Genomic DNA, 21,340 nt, shown 5'->3' with positions numbered 1-21,340 from the left:
TTTGTATTGATATTTTTGTTGCTTGACGGGAAACAGGTTTATGTCAGCGATGGGATTGAAACGAGGTACTGTATTATGAGCGTTCCATCCAGATTTGTTATATTAATTGTAAATCACGAGCTTTATCTGTAAAACAATATTAACCTGTGTGGAAATGGCTACGGCTTCATAGCAAAACATAGGTTTCCTGTCTGAGGAAGTCCTTCCTTATGAAGTCTTTACAACAATTTTTAATCTATGTTTATACTTTATGTTCTTATGCGGACACAATTTGTCTGTCTGAGGTGGGATTCAAATAAGGTGCTAAATTGTGTGTCTTTGTTCCTGATTTTGTAGATTCCTTAGGAATTATCAACTTTTTTATGTAAAACAATAACAAGCTGCGTGGACTATCATCCTGCTTAATAGGATCGGATTAACGGATTTTCTGTCCTAGGTGGGACCAATATGAGGTGCCATATTGTGAACTATTTATACAATATGGTTATTTGTTAAAGATTTTTTTAAATGCCACGAGCGCATAAAGTATTCTTAATGCAAGATTATCCGCTAATTGAAAATACGGCATTGCCGTCATAATGGAATTTAAATAAAATAAAAAAATTATCCGCTAATCATCCCCGTTATAAAATTCAACTGCTGCGTTTCGCAAGACAATCATACAAACCAATTACTTCGTTGATTATGTTCGCAAAGCAAAGAATGACAAATGGGACGAACGTGATGAAAATTACGTCCTGGAAAAACAAAATTGCTATCGCACACCACGGTAGTTGCAGTTTTTTGTTTGTTGCTAAAAGAAGCAAACAAACCAAACAAAATGGAAAGTATGCTCGTCGTTATAATCCCATCGTATTACTTAAATTGGTCCACAGCTGCCGCTTGCTACGATCCAATTGAAAGTGATGGTGAACGGTAACAGTTTTTGCTGCATTTTTTTTTGTCGCCATAGAAACATGCAAACATTGCAGTTCGTGAGCAACCAGCGGTGCTGTTGCAACAGTTTACGCATTTGCCAGCACTGCCGGCACAGGGATATAAAGTGCACTTTTAACTTCTGCTGTCCGTGTTCACATCCACCAAACACACTCTGTCGCCTTTTGAACAGTTAACACATTAAAGCAGGACATTATCACCAGCACTGCCCGAACGTCCATTCTGCACACGAAGTTTTTCCACGCGCGCCGGGATGGAAAGTTTCCCTTGCACCCGCTCTCCAGGGATTCTTCTTGAAATGTTGTAGCCATACACTTTTACCGCGAACGAGTCGGGGGTGAATGTGTAGGAAAATGTTCTAAGTTAGCAAAATAAAAAAAAATCCCTTTTTTCTCCGCTGAAAGGATCGTCAAGTGGCTGGAGGAGGTTGAGTGAGGCATGGTGTGTCCCCAAGTGACATCGGGATCACAATGACATTGAGCGTGGGTGGGAAGTTTATTCAACTTTTTTTTTTGCTGTTGGTCTGTACGAGAGCTTTCGTGAACGCAATATAGAAAAGTGAAAGAAAAGCGGAGTAAAATGGAAAATCGTTTGCAACATATGTCCAATTCTTGTTCGCACTTTCTTTCCGACGTCTTGCTTGACGCTTTGGTTGAATATTTATTTTATTTTTTGTGTGCTTTCTGAAACAGAACTTGTCCCGGGCCAGTTCCAGGACTACAATAAATGCTACAGCTCTGGACGTTACTTTAAGTGCGATGGAGTATGTTTGGTAGACGTTTCAGCTAATGTTCTTTGGAAAATTTCTATAACAAGGTTTTGTGTTTCAAAATATTTTCAAATTTTCAAACAAATTATTTCTGCATAATTTCTAGTTGTACGAAAAATTGTACTGTTCTTGTCTTAAAAATTGCGGAAGGAGACAATTGCATTTTGTCTCTCTTTTAGAATAATCGTACGCCTGAGTGTACAGAAAAAAGGACACCAAAAATCCAAATTGTGTTTCCTTTCGTTCGCAGAAGTTTCGTGAAAAGTTCTAAACTCGTTCCCCATCTAGATCCTTTACGATTGTCTGCAATTTGCATTCGCTTCTTCCGTTTTCAAAATCTACTCGAGCTCTTACCGCGTGGTAACTGATTTCCGTCTCTCGTCTCCTTTACAGCATTGCCCATCCGTTCGCTTCGCAGAAGGTAGACAAGCTGATCCTGGAGGAAACGGAAGCCGGAAGGCGCTTCCTGGCCACACTGCGGCGCAACCACGAACGAGAGCTGGAAGCGTCCGATGGACCGGGAGCGCGGGAACTAACGGCGGACGGTGCGCATCGGCGCGAGGGCACCACGATTGTGGCCGCCCGTTCGCTGGCCAAAGACAAGCGCAGCTCACTGCGGGCTACGCTCGAGCACCTGATAGTGCGCTATCTTCGCCGGCTAACGAGTGACGACGATGCCGACGGTGACGATGGGGACGAGCCCGGTGGATACGAAGTTGCCGCACGCTACCGAAGACAATCGCTTCCGGCGACTGACTCCGACGGTGTGAGTACCTCGGTACCGGACGCGAGCACCGCTTCGAACCCACCGGCAACGGGATTCTCCAACTCGATGGAAATTACACTGCTCACCAACGATACCGACACGAACCTCACCGACTCGTGGGAAGATGAACGGGAGCAGTGGGGTGAGGACCGTGCGGCCAACAACCAACAGCCACCGGACAGCTCCCTGACAGCTGGAACCGGTGCTATGGAGCCGCGAGCGCTCGGTACGGATGCTGCAGAAGGATATGGATCCACCGGTCCGCTTGTTTCGGGGTTGATGGGCACGAAGGAAGTGACGGGCGATGCGAGTGTTAGTGTGGTTCGGGACGCCAGTGATGATCGTCCGGCTAGTGGTGATAGTGCTACCGGTGCTAATGGGGATAGTGTGTTTCGCGATAATGGCGATGAGGTGGAATATAATCTCCCGATCGGGAGTGTGCCATCTGGTGCGAAGGAAGCCGACGGCCGGCTGGGTGAGTTGAGGCAGCAGAGAAAACAACAGAAACCAAAACCGACCGAACGGCACGGTGAGTGTGACAGTGTGCGGAAGCGGGTATCGCAGCTGGATCGTTTCGAGCTGGAGCGGTCGATGCGAAATGGCTCCTTCCGGGAGTACAACATCCGGAATGCACTCAACTACCGGTAAGTCGTTTTGTTTCACCGTGTCTAGGTAGCCTGTGTAGGTGGCATCGATGTAAGGTTACGTTCTGCTGATGGTGGTTGGTTGGAAGTTGAATTTTTTCAAAAGTTTTTCTTTGGTTATAAGCTTTTTCGGGGGTTCTGAAAAAATCTGATTTCCGATTGGAGTTAGGATTGTTGGATAAGAGGTGAATATTTGAATACCATTTCTTCCGACAGCATCACTGTTGATGTTGTAAATGATGATGCTGCTCAGGTGCGAATGATATCTTTATTTTAATGTAACACTTTTGCTTCTTCTAGTGCTCCGGAATGTGAATGTGGGTACTGGTATCTAAAGTATTTCGATCTGTGCATACCATTTGTTTGGCCACATTTGTTAAGGTTAACATACGATGTCGAGTATTTCTAGAAATTTATATAAATGCCATTCTCAACTCTGAAGGTTACGTCACCGAAGTATTCGCAATGCGGCAATAGAAAAGAGAAATATGTCTTGAGAATGTTCTAAATTCTCGGAAGAGTTACGGTTACGGTGTTTTCTTGGAGGATTCCTCAAGTATTCCAATCGAATAAACTTCTCCAAAGAAACAATTCGATTCCATTCGATTTCCTTTCGATTGTGTTCACCTTTTTCCCACCCCATTGTCGTGTGGCAGTGTGTCTTGTGAAGAATGATTCCAAAACAACGCAACCCGTCCCGGGGCCTAGATATACCCACCCGATCTGGTCCATTGACTTTTGGGGTTAGTTCGTGTTTCGGATACCGATGCAGACCACCGAGATTGATTGAGATACATTCTTGGTTGATGGGGTTTTGTCCCCGTTCTGTTTGTCTTTTTGTCTTTGGCCATTCATCGATTGCCGTCCATCAGTTCCGGTTTTTGTAAGAATCGTTCCGACGGAGAAGCAATCATGCCGGCTCCGGGTCTTACCCGACGTACAATTATGTCTCGCGCTAGAAACGATATCGAAGAAGCGAAGCGTTGCAATTATTACACAAGCGTTTGTCTATGTTCTAGGTGCTTCGTTTGCATAGCGAGTTATCCCACCACCGGTGCGGTCTCCTCATCCTCCAGCTGGTCCAGCTGGCAGCGAAAGGAAAGATATTCCGTTTCGTCGTTCCACATCGTTTCCACCATAACCCAAATTGCCAACGAAACGGATCGTGGAAGATTGTTTTTCTTGCTACTCTCGGTCGTTTTTTTATGAAAATGAGTCTTCCCGTGCCTTCCCCATGTCCTGTCGTCCTGCCTTGACTTACTACTTATGCTGCCCTGGCGCTCGAGACGCCCCCAAGGCCGATATGAAAATGTTCCCTGTTTTTTTTCTGTTTTGCTACCAACCAGCTTATCTCATTCCGATGCCATTCCCCCGTGCGTCCGTTTAACTTTTGGAGAAGATTTTGTTCTTTGTTTTCAATCTTCAAGTCTCGGGCGAAAGCTTGGATCGGCGTTTGCTTTACGTAGCGTTTACGTCCCCTGGGACAGTGTGTGGAATTGTGCGGCTGGAATCGCAAGGATGTGCGGGCCGGGCCCTCTGTGTTGGTTTCTTTCAGATTCGGGTTTATTATTTGTTCTTGACATTTAGTGGGGTTTTTTGTTTTGTGTGCGGGAGATAACGAAAATTATATTTTATTAGAAGCATACTGTATACGATGAAATGGACCGAATTTAAAGACAACTGCTCGAGAAGCATGAGTTGAAACAGAACGTTGCAATGCATCCGTTTTCTTGGGAGTAACAAAATGAGTGTGCTAAAAAATGACAGAGATATAGCATTAATACATTAATAATTTATAGTGCACATAACGTGCACCTTTTGGACTTGGGGAATAAAACAATCCTAAACCTGCTGCATAGTCATTCACGTCCCGATCACGTTCTATGCTATTTGCATAATTTTATCCTCCTCATCCCACCATGTTCGGATCCGGGGGTTTTGTTTTAAGCGACGTGCACTTGATCCTCCTACGCGTTGCCAGAGTGGAAGATAATTTACCTAATCTTCTCCGGGAGGCCATTCCAAATGCAAAACAGCGATGTGCAGTTGGTCAGGTTTCGTTACCGGTGTATATGGCACAAATTATATCCATCGGCGTATCTGCACTCGTACCGCGTCATTCGGTCGTTGCGTTAAATGGGATTCATCGCTCAAAACTGGCACCACGCGGAAACCCGGTGGTTAGGTTTGCTGTAGCACTTTAGGAAAATTATTGTTTTATGATGCGCGATGCTGTTTTGCATACTCATCCTCCCGCCTGTGTTGTTGTGCATGAAGCAGCATATAGTGTACCGTAACGCGAAGGAACGATCGTACTGGTTAGCCGTTTAAGCGACGATGCGTTGATTGAGCTGCAAGAGGCAACCGGCCCTACGTTGCTTTGATGGTTGCGAAAATACTTCAGCCATTTTGACGATTTACGATCGACGGTCTGACGGAATGCCGGTAATGCGACCGTGAGTGGCCGTTTCCTTGAGCGATGTTTTGCATAAAATTTGCACAAGATAAGATCAAAATTTTGAACCTCCACTTCCCCGCCAATCTTGACCCGGGACGGGATGGGCAAAAAGGTTCACCAAGATGCTTATTTTACAGCACGCGGTCAGGGTAGGAAAACAATTTGAGTAAGCTTATAGCTGGGTGGGAAAAAATTGAACCTGCTGGCAGGTAATTTGACAAAAGGAAAAGCGCGAAACTCATCCCCATCGGGATTGTTGGTCTGTGTTGGACCGAATGCTTCGGGCAGTCCGGATTTGCTGACAGCTGGCGCTAAAGCGACTAATTAATTATGCAACTTAATTTGTTTCGCCATTCCACGGCAAATGCTGCAAAGGTTCTGACCGGCGCGCTTTCGTCCCGCGGATGATACGAAAACAAGGATATCAAGGAGCTGGCGAGGAGCATTGAACTGAACGTAAGGAGACGGTTTATTATCCGGTGTTTGGAAAGAGATTAACAAGTTTAGTAGTCAGGTGCGTCTTTTGTTCCCCGGGTAGACAGGAATGTTTTAGAGGCTAAGACAATGACCAGCAGTTTATGCTTTTTCGCTATGACTTCTGACAATGTGCACCTCTTTTGAAGCCGTTGCCGTTGGTAGATTCCGATAGACGTTGGATGACACTGCTCGCTTTTAAAATTAACCCTTAAGTGGATAAGACTTCAAAGTCTACAAAGTATTTTAGACTTTTTGTAACCATTCTCGATATATGTTAGGAGGACAAACGTTAAATATTCCTGGCTAAAACTATCTCCCAATACTGGTTACTTAATTTAAAACAACGCATTGAAACGACGAAATAGTCACATAAACATTTAATCATTCTAACGACCCCATATGCATAACTGATTGTATACCTTCAGGCGTTCAACATGCAAGACTCACATCATAACGTTTGGTATTAGGCTTCGCGACTCAACTCAAAACATTTATCACGCGCTCGAGGGTTAAACGGAACCTGGATTTCGAACACTGGCGCCGTAGAAAAAGTGACCACCAAATGGAAAATTTGCTACCGTATGCAGTTGCAATGCAATTTCGTACCAATGTCTACCGTTGACACAAGCTTGTCACACCATTTATCGGTACAGCGTTGCACCGTTTGGTTCGGGAATCTCGTCGGGAAAATTCGTTTGCCAATCATCGCTCGCGGGAACGGCAACGCGTACAGCTCTAATCAATTAGTCCAATTAGCAATTAATGGTGAACAATCTAGACAGACCAGCAGCCCGACGGTTCGATCTCAGGCGAAAACCACGTCCTGGTAGTTAGTGTTGGACGACTTAGAAAGGTACGGCAAACGGGGACTCGTTCGCTGGATTCGTGTTTTTAATTAAGCCAATGTTGCCGTAATTGTTGGCCCGTAGGTTTCTTTGTCTGCATGGGGAAGGTGTTAGAATTGGAATTAAATTAAATAATTTTCTGTGCTGTACCTGCGCTGCGAACGAAGATATAGTCGTACAACGGATGTATCCTTTAAAAAGAAAATGGTGCGGTTTTATTTCTAAAAGTAATCTACTTGAAATAGATCGGAATTTCATTAGACCTTGAAGTGGCAATTAGACATAGAATACGCCGGAAATCGCTAAAAAAGAATACTCTGATTGCTAGGTGGATTGTAGGTTGTCTGGTTGAGTGAAGTGGATCACATTAAATTGTGGCCACAATATTGTATTTAAACATCCATGATACTCGGCTGATTTGCGTGGTATCAAATATCAATTACATGGGCCCCTAATTATGATATGACGCGAGTAACCTATCCCCACCGAATCGGGGACCATGATGCGCGCATACGATAAAGCTAGATGCGAAATCGATCAACTGACTCTACCCGACCGTTGGGTACGTTAAGCTGCCAACGGGTTGGCTCGCTGCCAAAATGGAATAAATAATCGCTGATCGGCTAACCCCGAATTGCGTGCACCTGGATAGATCGCTGAGTTAAAAAAACCCTGGCCCCGGGCACAGGGTCTGTTGAGGCCTGCTGGCGAACGAGCTCGTAATTGATGGTGTGACATATTCGTTTATTGTTGTGTAGACATCTTATTAATGCAAACGAGCTGCGCTACTGTCGTACATCAATGTCAGAATTTTGGCACTGGCACTGAGCAGAAAGATGATACACTAGGAGCTATCACGGTTGATCCACTTTAAGCCGGTTGCGATGTGGGGTTTTTGGGTTGTGTACTTCGATTACGTCTAGCGAGCGCGAGTCTAAAGTGCTCGCCTCGGTTCACGCTTGGGGATGAGAAGGATTTTCATACGTTTGGCATTTAATGGATTCTTTTTTCCTAAACATCTCCATTCGTTAAGCGAAGCTGCGTTCGTACGACTGGGCGCACAAACACTGAACATCTGCTAATTGCAGTTTGATTCGCCTTCAAACCGACCAAGCGGTTGTATTTCATTACTCAACGTCAGTGTGGTTTTACGTGTTGGAAAGATTGATTAGAAACGCTGAGATGTACGTGCTGATTATAATGCGTCAGCGTATCTTGCCATATATTTTGCTTTAAATCGGATGAAAAATGAGTTTAATTAGTTTGCTTCAGCATTGTGGGGGTTTTTCTCCTTCTTCCGTATCAATAGTAAGGAAGGTAATTTGTTACCTAATTTCAAAATTTATGCGAGAACACCATTTTAAGTCTCCGGTAGAAGTCGCAGAATATGTTTTTCATCATAGTTGAGTGGTTTTGTCTGTCATATTCACACGATAAAGATGTCTGAGTCTGGGTATCAGCAGCTCTACTCTCTTTGTCTAAGTATCTTCATTCTGGTTAAGAGGACTTTGTCAGTTCTGGACAAGTTGAATATCTCAGAGAAATGTTTCGAATACTGGTACTTCGTGCACTGTGTCGAAAGTTCATTAGGTAACAATTACCATGCGGGCAAATCTGACGTTAAATTGTATTATCTTAACAAAATATCCCGATGTTTCACAATCCTTTTGCGCCTGGAAGCTTAAAACTGTGCTTCATTTTTCCCAGTCCCAAATTGGTTCCGTAGGATAATATGTGCACGGTTAATAATTAAGCGAAGGGCCGATGAGAAAGTAAATAAACCGACCGGGTTGCCGTCTCTTCGGTACGTTAAGTAGACGGAAGTATCTTAAACACACAAACAGCATGTCTGGGCGCTGATTGTGTACTCAATTAGGCTTACGAGTCATCTTTCCCTCAACTGCTATCTCCTCAAATTATTTACCAAAAAAGGCCAACTTCCTCTTTCTGTTGGTGCTTGGCAGTGGCAATCGAAGGACTTATCAGCCTTTTTCAGCCTGTGGGTGCATCTATTTCACCGCACGTTTCACTCACATCTTTCGGTGGTCTGGTTGTGTGAAAGCATCCCAAGCAAAGATGGCGATAGGGTTCATCGACCTATTTCTACAGCAGTTCCAGCAAAAAAGGAGGACGACTTCTATCCCCCTGCGTACCGTAATTCGATAAATCCTTCGCTGGTTCTGGGTCGGTTACTACGTGCGGGGGTGAGACGGGATACTTGAAGTTTTCTGCAAAGAAGGTTGTACCGTTACAAGTGCGGTCGGTGTCAATCGGAGAAAAAGTTTTCCATCCACTTCCTTCGCATGTTAACCAGTCGTACAAGGATAATTTTGAACTGGGGTGAGTTTGTCTAGGTTTTCTACCTAGCTACGAAATGATGTTGAGTCTATAAGCTTAAATAATTCTGCTGCTATTGTTGGACATATGCTCATACAACAGCCACACGCATACACACAACCAGACTGAAGTGGCCAACACCAGGAGCCCGGTAATCGGAATTGTCACCCAACATGCAATCGCAAATTTTCTCCCCAAATCGTTTCCACTTTTCGTGGGCTGTTTGCTGAAGGATGGCGCGTTGGCAACAGTGTTGCAGCCGGTTTGGAGTAAGTTTTCAACTGTTTGGGGGTTTCTCGCTTACCTTCTCCCTTAAGGTACGCGAAGGCTGATGCAGGTGCTGTGCGCTGTGCTACAGTGAAGTAAATCGAACTTCGCTTTTCTAGGGGTTTGTTACCGTTGCTCTGCTTGGGGATTTGAAATGCGCAGTGGATAAATAATGAAACACTCAATCTATAAATCCACACCGTTCCACATGCACCACACGGCTGGTGCGAATGAGTTCCGAGGAGCTCGCAGTTACACGAGTTACATGCTCATATGCTAGGAAAAACACGCTACCGGAGTTGTAGTTTTAACGTGTACTCGCGTACGTCCTAGCCTGGGCCAAGTGTAGAACGATGTGACAAGTGGGCCGAATTGTGGGGGAGCTTTTACCATGTAATGGAAAATCCCACTCGCATCTGCTCGGTCTCGGACTCAGTCTTCCGCTGTGGATGCGCAGATTTTCCAGAAACTTTTCAGTTACATGTTACATCAAGCCTTGTACAAATGGATTTGTTGCTTCCTCCCACGAAAAGCAGAAAGTATTGCGGGAAATACAAACTTTCGGGAAAAGTAGCTTTTCCGGTAGAACATTGCCCGATTGTCGATTGTGATTCAGTTTGTTGACGGTACACGACTGCTAGTGAGTTTTTCCGAATTGAAGCGGTACTATTGTAGAGAGTATATTGGTAATCCGGCCAAATTCGTATTGAAGGTGTGTTGGAATGGGGACTGTCTGCTTCTAATGCGCTGTGTTGCGATACGGAGGAAAGAACGATGTTGGTTGAGATTTAGAATTTCCGGTAAAGTAGTGACAGAAAAACTCCCCTGTTCAAGCTTAACCTACCAGAGGAAGGTTTCCATCGCAATTGTGCAAATACCGTTTGATAGTATGGTTTTATCTTTCGTTTTGTCCCCTCCCGAGTATCGTTATCGATCGGTTTTTAATGCCTTGGGCTTATGAAAAGGATAGAAAAGAGAAATATGTAAAGTTTTTCTTAAAAAACGTTTAAACTCGTTTTTGAAGTTTTGTTTTATTATTTTTTACAGGGTTACAGGTTTCAGATTGAATATGTCCTACCGAACTGAATTGTATGATGACGGCTCTTCACCGTCGTTATTGAAATTTTTGTTGTTGGAAGGATTACTGTTTTCTTTTTTAATGTGACATTTTTTCTGTTTCTGCTGAGGGAGTACTATATTTTAGTAACATTTTTAATTATTAAATTTGAATTATTTTTTTTTTTAATAATGTTTCTACTATCATTCCTTGGTATAGTAATCGTCATATTACTTTCGTTGTGGTATACGATAAAAATAATGTAAATGAAGAAAACATAGAGAAAGTTTTGCAAACCCCCAACATAAAAAAGGCTGTTTAAGATGAAGTAAAAAAAGAGATCGATTTGGGAAAAACAGCGACGAAAAGAAATAAGCCATCTTTCGAGGGAAAACAAACTGTGTAGCTCATTCACCCCCTCCGAAAACTTTCAAACATAGCAAAGGAATGTTAATAATTGAGGCCTCGGAAAGTTTTCCCTTCTCACGAGGACGAGCACGGCTGGCACGGATGGCATGGCAACTTCCCGTGAATATGTCCATCAATTGAAGGATAACATCTCCCCCATAATTACAGGAGGAAAAATCGTCTGGCCGGCTTGATGGGTTTGTTGCTGTTGGGTAAAGAATTCTTGACATGAGCAGCTAGGGCGCTTCTGATTAAACCATTTCCCGGTAGAAAATGTTGTTCAATGATTTGTTTGTGTTTTTACTTTGCCGCACTGACGCATTCGAGTGTTGAATATACTTTTTGTGCCTTTGCGCTCGTCGTTTTGAGTCATAATCAGGTTCGATTTCGCACAGCCTAAGGTAATCCGAAATCGTTGCATCTTTACGTCAAAGTGATGTTCCTTCCATGGGTCCTGTAAACAAAGAATTTGTGGGTGGGGGGTGAATTTGAAAAATAAATTGAAGACATAATAAGTACTTGACGGGCGGTTTGCCGTGCTCCAACTCGTCATGCTTGAACAAACCGCAAAAGCGGCTCCTTAACCTGTCACCATCAACTAAACGAACCGTTGCGTTTGTAAGGGGCAACTGTTTGCCGAATCGTTGGGGCCTTGATAGCCAACCATCACCCGGAGGGCATTTGTTTAGTCTGCGAGCGACATCAAACGGTCGTCTGCAAAACTTCGCACAGGGAAGTTCGTCTTGGATCAAAACCAAGCGGAGGAGTGTGTTTGTGCGTTAGTGTGGAAGGTTTGCCGGTTTTTTCTTGCGCTATCGCTCTCTCTGTTATATAGGCCCTAAAGGGCTCTATAGCCACGATGCTTCTTGATGGGAAATGACATCAAGAGGTTCGCGGTATGTTTTTGTTTTCCATCGTTTTGCTGCGTGTGCGTGTTTGTATTGCGTGAAGAAGTCTTTTAGCTTGCGTCTATAACCGACCCGGGAGACTCCGTGCCCTACCGGGAGTCCTTTACGCTGCGAGTGGCCCCGTGCGAGATGGTGTTTCGTAATATGCTGACTTCAGTCACATGGTTCCGTGCGCCGTATCTCTCCGACGTTCACTCAAGGACGAAAGTGATGGTTTTCATTCGCCAAAAAAATAAATAAAATAAAACACCCAGACAACTTTGTTTGATCCTTAAAGACCCGGCACGGTTCGGGAAGAGGTTTGTTGCCGAGCAGAACTGGACGGACTGGAGAGATTGGATTGGATTTCATTGCTACAAAGAAATTCAATTTCGAGTCACCGTTTGTGCTGCGGTACAAATTGAAGGCGAACGGATTGCTGTCACGTCGTGTGTCACTGTGTCCGTTCGTACGCGAATTAGTGCCGGGAGTGATGAAAAAACCCGACGGGTTCGTGACCAATTTGAACCGTACCGGCTGTGGAATGGAAAGTAAGAAATTAAATTTCTTGAGCAAGAATTTTCCTTTCGGGCGAACCTCCTTCAATTGTGGTGCAAGCCAGAGGATCTGATTTGATCCACCCAATAAGTCTGAAGAAAGGATACCAGATGTTAATGAAACTGTAGAAGAATTTGTCACAATAGACAGCTACTACCACTCAAATTGAGATAAGCAAGTCGATAAATTTAACAGTCAGTTAATAGTAAGTTGTTCCGAGATAATTATGTCATGCGAATAGCATAACTTTAGGCGTTTTCCATCATCCAAAGAAAATCAATTTCAATCTATTCAATTTTATCATCTGATCTTCTTTAGAGTATTTTTCACGGGAAAACAAAGAAAAGTAGTAAAAGATGTTTAGCAAAAGCAGTAAATCAGTAAATCATATTAATTCTCAACATTCTGCGTAACGCTTGCTAACCTGTCAGAGACATTGGTTTATAAATCGTACTTCCCACCCCGCCGTATCGTTTCTAATGAAAGGGTAATTACTTTTCCATCCCTTGTGAATGCTTTATTTACCACTGTGAGCGAGCTCCACCAGGTATATCTAGGTGCGGTAGATACACTCCGGTTGCTTCTGCGAATGAAAAATTATAGTCTTCCATTGTTGTGCTTCGATTACCAGCCCCCACCAACCGTTGGCTTTATAACGCAATGGCACGGCTAGAAAAGGGGTTTTGCGTCCTTTATAAGCTATCCTTTTTGTGGATCGTATCGTAAAAAAGACTCTGTGGAGTTGGCCATGGTATAAACCGTGCCTGCGTAGCAAAGCGTCGATGTCGGCGTTTCGAAAATGAAAAAGCACAAAAAAGACAACAGTTCGATTCTGTTCTAACGTTGATTTTTGCTGCATGCGTCCTGCGTTCGAACAGCAATGGAAACGCATAAATTCGGTATGTTTATGCAAGGAAAGACTTTGAAGGTGTGGTCGTTTTATTCTGAGCATTTTTTTTATGGTTGTCAGTGAAGGTTTCGGTTATGGGGATAGTAAATTATATTTTCGGAGTATGCTAATTGCCCATTGGAGAGAATGGTTAATTATCCTGGAGGATTTGGGGAAGTAACAATGTGGCGCTAAAGGAGGTTATGCTATTGATAGGTAGAATGTTAGTTTGAACTAATGCATCGTTCATTGAATAACAACAATCGATGTACATGGCGATAAATGGCGATGTACATGGCAATATAACTTGTGTCTTCCTGTTTTGCTTAAGTATTATCCAAATATCTTAATTGTTTCCATAATATCCTTGCTGTTCGAAAACATGCTTTGAAGGGTGTCAAACGAAGCACGTGTTGATGTTTCTTTCTGGCCATCATTACTATTCCGATCGCGCACAGTGTTTCAACCGGGACGTGTTGGTCGCTTTTTTGACGTGAAAATATTCCCAAACATACGGCCCCGATTCCAAGCGGAAACGGAATGCGAACTGAACATTCATCTTCATTCTGCGGTTCCACTTGTAGCAGTGGAGGGGTTTTATTTTTGCACAAACCAAACCAGCGTTAGAAATTCGCTTGATTCATTAGATTACACACACCAACGCTATATAATTAAATAAATTATCCTGCTTGGAAGGTGGAAACTCGTACTTCGATGCGAACTAGGTGGAGTCAGGGGTGTCATAAATGTGCTCTGAAAGGGTCGACCCAAACATATCTGCCGGTGACAGAAAGGTGTCTGTCTGTGGGGTGCAAAGTTTTTGGGCTAACAAAGGGAAAAAAGAGTCCTTTTTAGGAGGGGCCGGAACTAGTCGCCGGTCCGTTTGCCAGGGACACCCTCCTCCCGCGGTCCGCAGTTGGAGTCCTCACGGAAAATTTTGTGGGGAGGATAATATTTCCCAGTGCGAAAAAACATCCCCTTTTTTCACGGTCTTTCAAGCTCGTTTCAGGCGCTGCGTGGTTCGATTGTTGATCACATGGTGGCAGTGCTGGCATCGGCACAGCGCACTGAAAGGACAACATTCAGGTTTAATTCAATATCAATCATATTTCATCCAGTTTTGGTAGCATATGTGGCTGCAGATGAATCTTGCAGTGCTCTACGGGGGTATGCTGAAAGCATTGGGAGCATTGGCTATGCCATTCGACAAAAAAGGGGTAACATTCCGACATTGCTACAGGTTTGCCCGGGCGGAAATGTTCAACCCCTGTTTAGTTTGTAGACGACATCTGCCGTTTACGAAATTTCCATTGCAGTAAGGGACACATCGCACTTTAAGGCAGCTATTTTTCCTAACGCTCGCCAATTCCGACACATAAGCCAAACATTGCAATGAATTTGATAAACGTCCTGTCATCGGATTTTACCGCCGAACCCCACCAACAAGGCAGGAGGAGAAAGCTAACGGCAGCATCAGGAAAATATGAACAGCCAATTGCGAAGACCGGATCGTCACGGAACTAATTCGAAACTTTCTTCGCTGCGCTGGGGTGATATTTCGAGCGGTTTTCTTTCCATTATTCCTACCCAACCGCACGGAAACAGGTTGTGAGGATTTTTCTCCCGGCTTTTATCCGGACATTACTATTCGGAGGGTCTATCCGAACGGTTAAAACATTGCCCACCGGCAGGCAGCCGGTACCACGTTGATGAAAATTCCCGACCCTCCTTGCGCCTGGCGTGGCGTTTATGGCAACCGTGGAACAATTTCATTAGTGCGTACGCCCGGGACAGGTGCGGCAGCGTACTAAGACGAAGGTGTGTTAACTTTCTGCAACAAAAAGACAACAGGAAATAAAAAAAAACAACACAAAGCAAGGAAAAGAACACAGGTAGGCACGCACTTGATTGGTGTACTTTTCAAAGAACGCTAACGCGTGTCGGTCTGGGTTTTGCTTTCGCGTAAGAAAACACAGGACGCAACGGTTGGACGGTGTTGAAGGAATTTTCCGGATACACTGCCCCGGATGCTTTCAAACTCGGCTGCTCTCGCATTGCTCCGTTCATTAGGGTGATGGCTTTTCTCGGAGTTCGGGCTGGCATTGCAAAGTTTGTCCAGCCGGAAGTGAAGTCTATTCCGCAAATGAATTATCTTCCCGGAACACTTCAAAGCGATATTCGACAAAACGTGACGAGCATTATTATCATATACACGGAAGGGGGGAGGAGAAGGGGCTGGCCGGGACGGGAGTGCCAGGTATGTGGCGATGGGTATTTGTTTATTTTAAATTGTTGAAAAGAAGTTTAGGAATGTATTTTGATTGCTTGTTAAAATTGTACCATTGCAAGTCGCATCCAAAGTACTGACAGCTCATAATAGACGACGCTGTTGAGAGTTTTTATTCAGAGTGCTTTACGTAATAATTGAATACAGCCTATTCAGTTGAGAGTTTTCAACTAACTAAAAACAAAAGCCTACTTGACGGTTGACCATGGTTTATAGAGCTACAGGTGCGGTTTGAATTATGGAACGTAACTATTTCAACACCCCAACTCGGTCCATAATTCTGCAAACTGAAATCCGAACCCGCCTAAGTCGCATGCATCCCAAAACCGTTGGTAGAGAAGATCATCTTGGGTCCGCATACTCCTTTCGTCAGACAATCACCAAGGTTGTCAGTAGTCGGCACGTACTTCATAGTAAGCAATCCATTTTTCACCAAGTTCCGGACAAAATGGAAGCTCACGTCGATGTGTTTTGTTCTCGGGCTGAAAGCTTCTCTTCCTGTCATAGCCAAGGCGCTCTGGTTATCGCAATGCAGCAAGATGGTTTTCAATTCTATGAATTGACGGATGAATCGAGACAACCACACAGCTTCCTTTGCAGCATGCGCAATGGCAATATACTCCGCTTCCGTACTGGAGACAGCAACAGACTGTTGCCGTTTACTCGACCAGGCAACTGCACCTTCGGCAAACTTGAAAATATATCCGGAGAATGATCGTCGCTCGTCCGGATCGTTTGCCCAGTCAGCATCAACAAAACCGTACACAGGTTCATCTGAGCCAAGTCGATAAGTAATATTATAAGAGGTTGTTCCTCTTAGATAGCGCAAGATCCTCTTAACTGCTATCCAGTGTGTCTCGTTGTATTTATCGTTGAAACGGCTCACGTTACTAACTGCAAAAGCTAGATCTGGCCTTGTGCCTTGTACTAGAAATAGCAATGCTCCAACAGCCTCACGATAAGGTACATTTATCGGTGCCTCTGCATCTGATCTGGCCGCGAGTTTTAGAGAGACATCGCATGGTGAAGAAACAGCTTTACAGTTTTGCATACCAAAACGCTCCAACACTTCTTCAGCATATCTGCTTTGGTTGATGCTTATATAATCCTTCCCATAAACGATCGTCATTCCTACACACGTTCTAGCTTTTCCCATATCTTTCATATGAAAAGCGCTGGCTAATTTTGACTTCAATTGGTCACGAACATCAGCATCTTTCCAAAAAATTAAGATATCATCTACATATATGGTGATGAAGAGACTATTATCGCTGTTGTAGTATACACATGGGTCTTCGGCTGATTTCTTAAGTTCAAAAGACTGAAGGGCTTTATCCAAGCAGGCATTCCAGCATCGACCGCTTTGCTTAAGTCCATACATCGCCTTATTAAGTCGATAGACTTTTCCTGACCCATCATCATACCCTTCGGGTTGCTCAACATATATTTCTTCTTCTATTGGTCCTTGCAAGTATGCAGATATAGCGTCCATCTGGTCAATGCCCATTCGTTTCTTGGCTGCAAGGGCGATTAGTAGACGTATGGATTCGTAGCGCACTACAGGAGAAAACGTCTCCGTGTAGTCAATACCTGGTTGCTGACTGCAACCTTTAGCTACAAGACGAGCCTTATGGCGTATCACCGAGCCATCTTCTGCACGCTTACGTTTGAACACCCATTTGGTTTTTATTGGCTTTCTGCCTTGTGGAAGTTCCACCAAAAACCACGTTTGGTTTTTATAGAAGGAGTCCAACTCCTCCTTTATCGCATTGTCCCATGAATTAGCATCATGCGCAATCGCTGCTTGCTCTCGATCCGTAGGATCACCCGATTCGCAATCTCTTGTGAAAAACGATACAAAATCATCACGTATAATAGGACACGGCTTACGAAGGGATCGTCTTGGAACGTTTGTTGGACTTGTAACTGCATCTTCGAATTCTGCCTCTTCTTCTGATGAGTCATTTGGTGTTTCCGCTTTCTTTATATTTAATACGTCCGGAACCCCAACTGAAGCCTTTAGCTGTTCGCAATCTTCTGTCGTATCAACAACGAATTGTTTGTTGGACACTCTTTCAAAGAAACTAGCGTCTCTACTCACGTATATTTTTCCATCCGACTGGTTATAAAACCTGAAGTTTTTCTCTGTGATCATATATCCAACAAACAACATTTTGACAGCTTTTGGATCCCATTTAGTACGTTTTATCTTGGGTACATGGACCATCGCGGGCTCTCCAAAGATTCGCAAACTAGATAGGTCTGGCTTTCTGCCGGTCCAAATCTCTTCAGGACAACAATCACCTAAGGAACGATTGATTGAGCGATTAATGACATGCGCTGCATGATTTACTGCCTCGGCCCAAAGCTTCCGATCAACCCCGGAATCAACAAGCATGCATCGTGCTCGTTCGATGATCGTCCGATTCATTCTTTCGGATATACCGTTCTGCTGGGGAGTATATGGCACTGTCGTTTCATGTATGATGCCAAACTGTTTGCAAATTTTCTCCATTTCCGCATTCACAAACTCCCCTCCGTTGTCCGTTCGAAGGCGTTTTACTTTTGCTCCAGTCTGATTTTCCATTCTGACAATAAAGTCTCGAAACACAGCAGCTAACGCTGATTTCTCGACTAAGAACGAGACAAAAACCTTTCGCGAGAAATCGTCGACAAAAACCGCAAAATATTTCGAACCGCCTAATGACGTACTCATGGGACCACACAGATCTGCATGCACTAATTCGAGAATTCCTTTCGATTTAATGAACACCTCCTGTTTCTTCGAAAATCCTTTTCTTGCTTGTTTGCCTTTCGCGCAAGTTTCACAATTGGAGATGGATTCTTTTGGATCGGAGAATTTCACGTTAGCACCAGATTTCTCAATCCTTTTGAGACCGTCGTAGCTTAAATGTCCCATTTTGCGATGCCAATCAACCAGCGTATTTTTATCAGCCAACATACACAACACATGATTCGCATCTATTTTAAACGTTCCGTTTGTTGAGATTGCTTCGATTATCAATTGTTTATCCTGGTTCAAAACCTTGCACACACCTTTTTCAAAAACGATTTTGTGACCCGTACGTGATATTATATCAAGCGACATCAAATTTGCCTTCAATTCCGGTGCATACAAAACGTCTCTTAGCAACAGTTTCTTCCCTTTAACAATGAGTTCAGCGTCTCCGCAACCTTCCACATTCAATTTGCGATTATCCGCAACTGTTATTCCTGGACTTTCTATCTTCCGGAAATTGTTCAATATTTCCCGTTTCGGAGTCATGTGTCGCGAAGCTCCACTGTCCAAAAACCAATCATTGTTTCGTTCACCGAAAACGACTGAGAAAGCTGCTGCAAAATTCGCTTCATTGTGTTCCTTCTTATTTACGTTTGCACTCCTGCCGCCTGGACGCCATTTTACACTGTTGCCGCTGTCTTTAGGACATTTGTTCTTGAAATGACCTTTCTGACCGCAACCGAAACACTTTATGTCACTGTAGTCGCGACTCTTTCTTGAGTCGTTGGAGTTTCCAGGAATCTGCTTTTGTCGTGGTACACTGTAATACGCCACTTCTGTACTTTTACTCTGTACTGGCGTCAACTCTAGAAGGCCTGACTTTATTCGTTCTACCGTCAACGGCTGACCACTTCCAACAATACCTTGCCGGAACGACTCATAATCAGGTCCAAGGTTCCCTAGCATAAATAATGCCACTATTCTGTCCTCGAATTGTATGCCGACCTCACTACAGCGCCGCCATGCTTCCATCATCTTTCCAACGTAGTCGTCATTGGATTCACAATCCTTTCTATACGTGTGTGAAATCGTCATCACTGCCTGAAGATGTAAACCAATACCGGTCTCGGCAAATGTTTTTCGCAGTGATTCCCATATTTGCAATGGGCTATCATCTTTTCCAAAATGATGCGCAACATGGTCTTCACAGGCTAGGAATAACCAACCAACAGCACGCGACAGCTTTTCTTCGTCCGTTTCAGTATTCGGAGCGGGCAATACGCACTTATACAAGTCACGGGTTCTCAGGAAAGATAACATCTTCTTTTCCCAGGACGCATAGTTCATTCGTCCGTTCAATTTGTCGAAGCTGATGTCTTTGGCCATTTTCGCACTTCACTGACAAAACCTTCGCAAAAAAGAAAAATCTTCACTTCTTTCTTTAAACCACTAAAACTTATCGCACGTTGGTAGGTTCGCTGGGCCCATAACCTGTTGAGAGTTTTTATTCAGAGTGCTTTACGTAATAATTGAATACAGCCTATTCAGTTGAGAGTTTTCAACTAACTAAAAACAAAAGCCTACTTGACGGTTGACCATGGTTTATAGAGCTACAGGTGCGGTTTGAATTATGGAACGTAACTATTTCAACAGACGCAACCACTTGTCCCACCAAATGTTATATTTTCGAAATAAAATTCTGTACTATCATGTACTATAATTCTGTACTATTCTGTACTATTCTGTAAATACCAGTACTTTTGCAAATTCATCGATTAAGCAATACCAATCAATGCGATTAAACGCGTGTTTGACTGACTTTAACTTTAACCCACAAGTTCCGTGACCTGTCCGGGTCGAATTCGAGGCCATCTCGGCATTTCGAGCGCTTTGCCATGTTTTGTTGGTGCGGACTTTCCAAGGTAACTTTGGCTATAAAAATGCTCCGGTTCCCAGAACATGCGCAGTGCTGTGAGAGGGCACCTACGATGCTAGCAATGGCTGCGTCCCGCGCGCTACTCTGCTGTCGATGGTTTCATTTCGTCCTTCGCTTGTAGTGCGGCTGTCGCATTCCGCTGGAAGAAATCGCTAGTATACTTCGGCACCAAAATGGAGGAAGTGAAGAAGCGATACTTTTACTTTCGTTTACGGTGGCCTTGCATGGCATTGACGTTTGATTTTTGCATACTTCCGGGGTGCTGGAGGGAAAGTTGCCAGTCAAACACGTACCACGAGCATGCCATATTTCCAAGGGGAAGAAACAAGCTGTGCATATTCATGATGGTGCCAAAAGAAAAACACGATAGCAGCTAGCAAGAAGTGGCACATACTTGACTAATTGTTGGGTGTTAGATATATCATGCTCATTTAAAGCAATTTTACACAAGCAAAACAGTGCATTTGATATAATTGAATTGCCTGTCGAATGAGACCAATTTGATAATTTAAAATTATTTTAATCAGGAAATGGATTCGTATCTTTATCGATACGTTTTTCTCACTAATTAAGAATTTAAATTCGACATGATTGTATAGAGTAAAGGATTTTCATTCTAATGATCTTTCAATTTCGAAAACGATTTCATGTTTCTACTAAAGCATTAATTGTACGATTGAAATTATTTATTCATGCAATTAATAAAACTTTCTAATTTCGTTACACATTCTTTCATTCACCAATTAGCGTGATAAATCCTCTAGCAGTCTGCCTTCAAGTTTTCGTGCCATTCGGTTTTAGTAAGCCATTCGATATTGGTGAAAGTGTGTGTTTCAATTGTTGAGAGCATGCAAATTCCTTTCCATAATCTCAATAAACTGGGTACGGCTGATGTATTTCGGTACGATGCGGACTCGAAGCAAATCGTAGAAGTTTTGAAACAAAACCATTCAACAGGATGGGCAACTGGTGAGCAACTCATCGGTTCCAATCTAACATTTGGGGTAAGCAATCGATATCGATCTCCTTCTTTGAAACATAAAAGTTATGTTGTATGTTTGCGTTATGTTTGTTCTAGA

The 21,340-nt window shown here is 43.6% G+C and overlaps 2 protein-coding genes across 2 annotated transcripts in view; one reads left to right on the top strand and one right to left on the bottom strand.

Annotated features, from left to right (window-relative positions):
* LOC128305888 (nucleolar protein 4) overlaps nt 1-21,340 on the bottom strand; it is a 289,274-nt gene that overhangs the window by 87,056 nt on the left and 180,878 nt on the right. The window lies entirely within an intron of this gene.
* The window catches only part of LOC128305257 (uncharacterized), a 70,828-nt gene that overhangs the window by 7,184 nt on the left and 42,304 nt on the right, over nt 1-21,340 (top strand). The window contains exon 3 of the mRNA XM_053042624.1: nt 2,099-3,115. Coding sequence (XP_052898584.1) covers nt 2,099-3,115 — 1,017 coding nt within the window. The remainder of the gene's footprint in view (nt 1-2,098; nt 3,116-21,340) is intronic.

Source organism: Anopheles moucheti, chromosome 3, assembly GCF_943734755.1.
Source record: "Anopheles moucheti chromosome 3, idAnoMoucSN_F20_07, whole genome shotgun sequence".
Lineage (NCBI taxonomy): Eukaryota > Metazoa > Arthropoda > Insecta > Diptera > Culicidae > Anopheles > Anopheles moucheti.
Note: the sequence above shows the minus strand (reverse complement) of the source record. Positions and strands in the feature narration are given on the sequence as shown.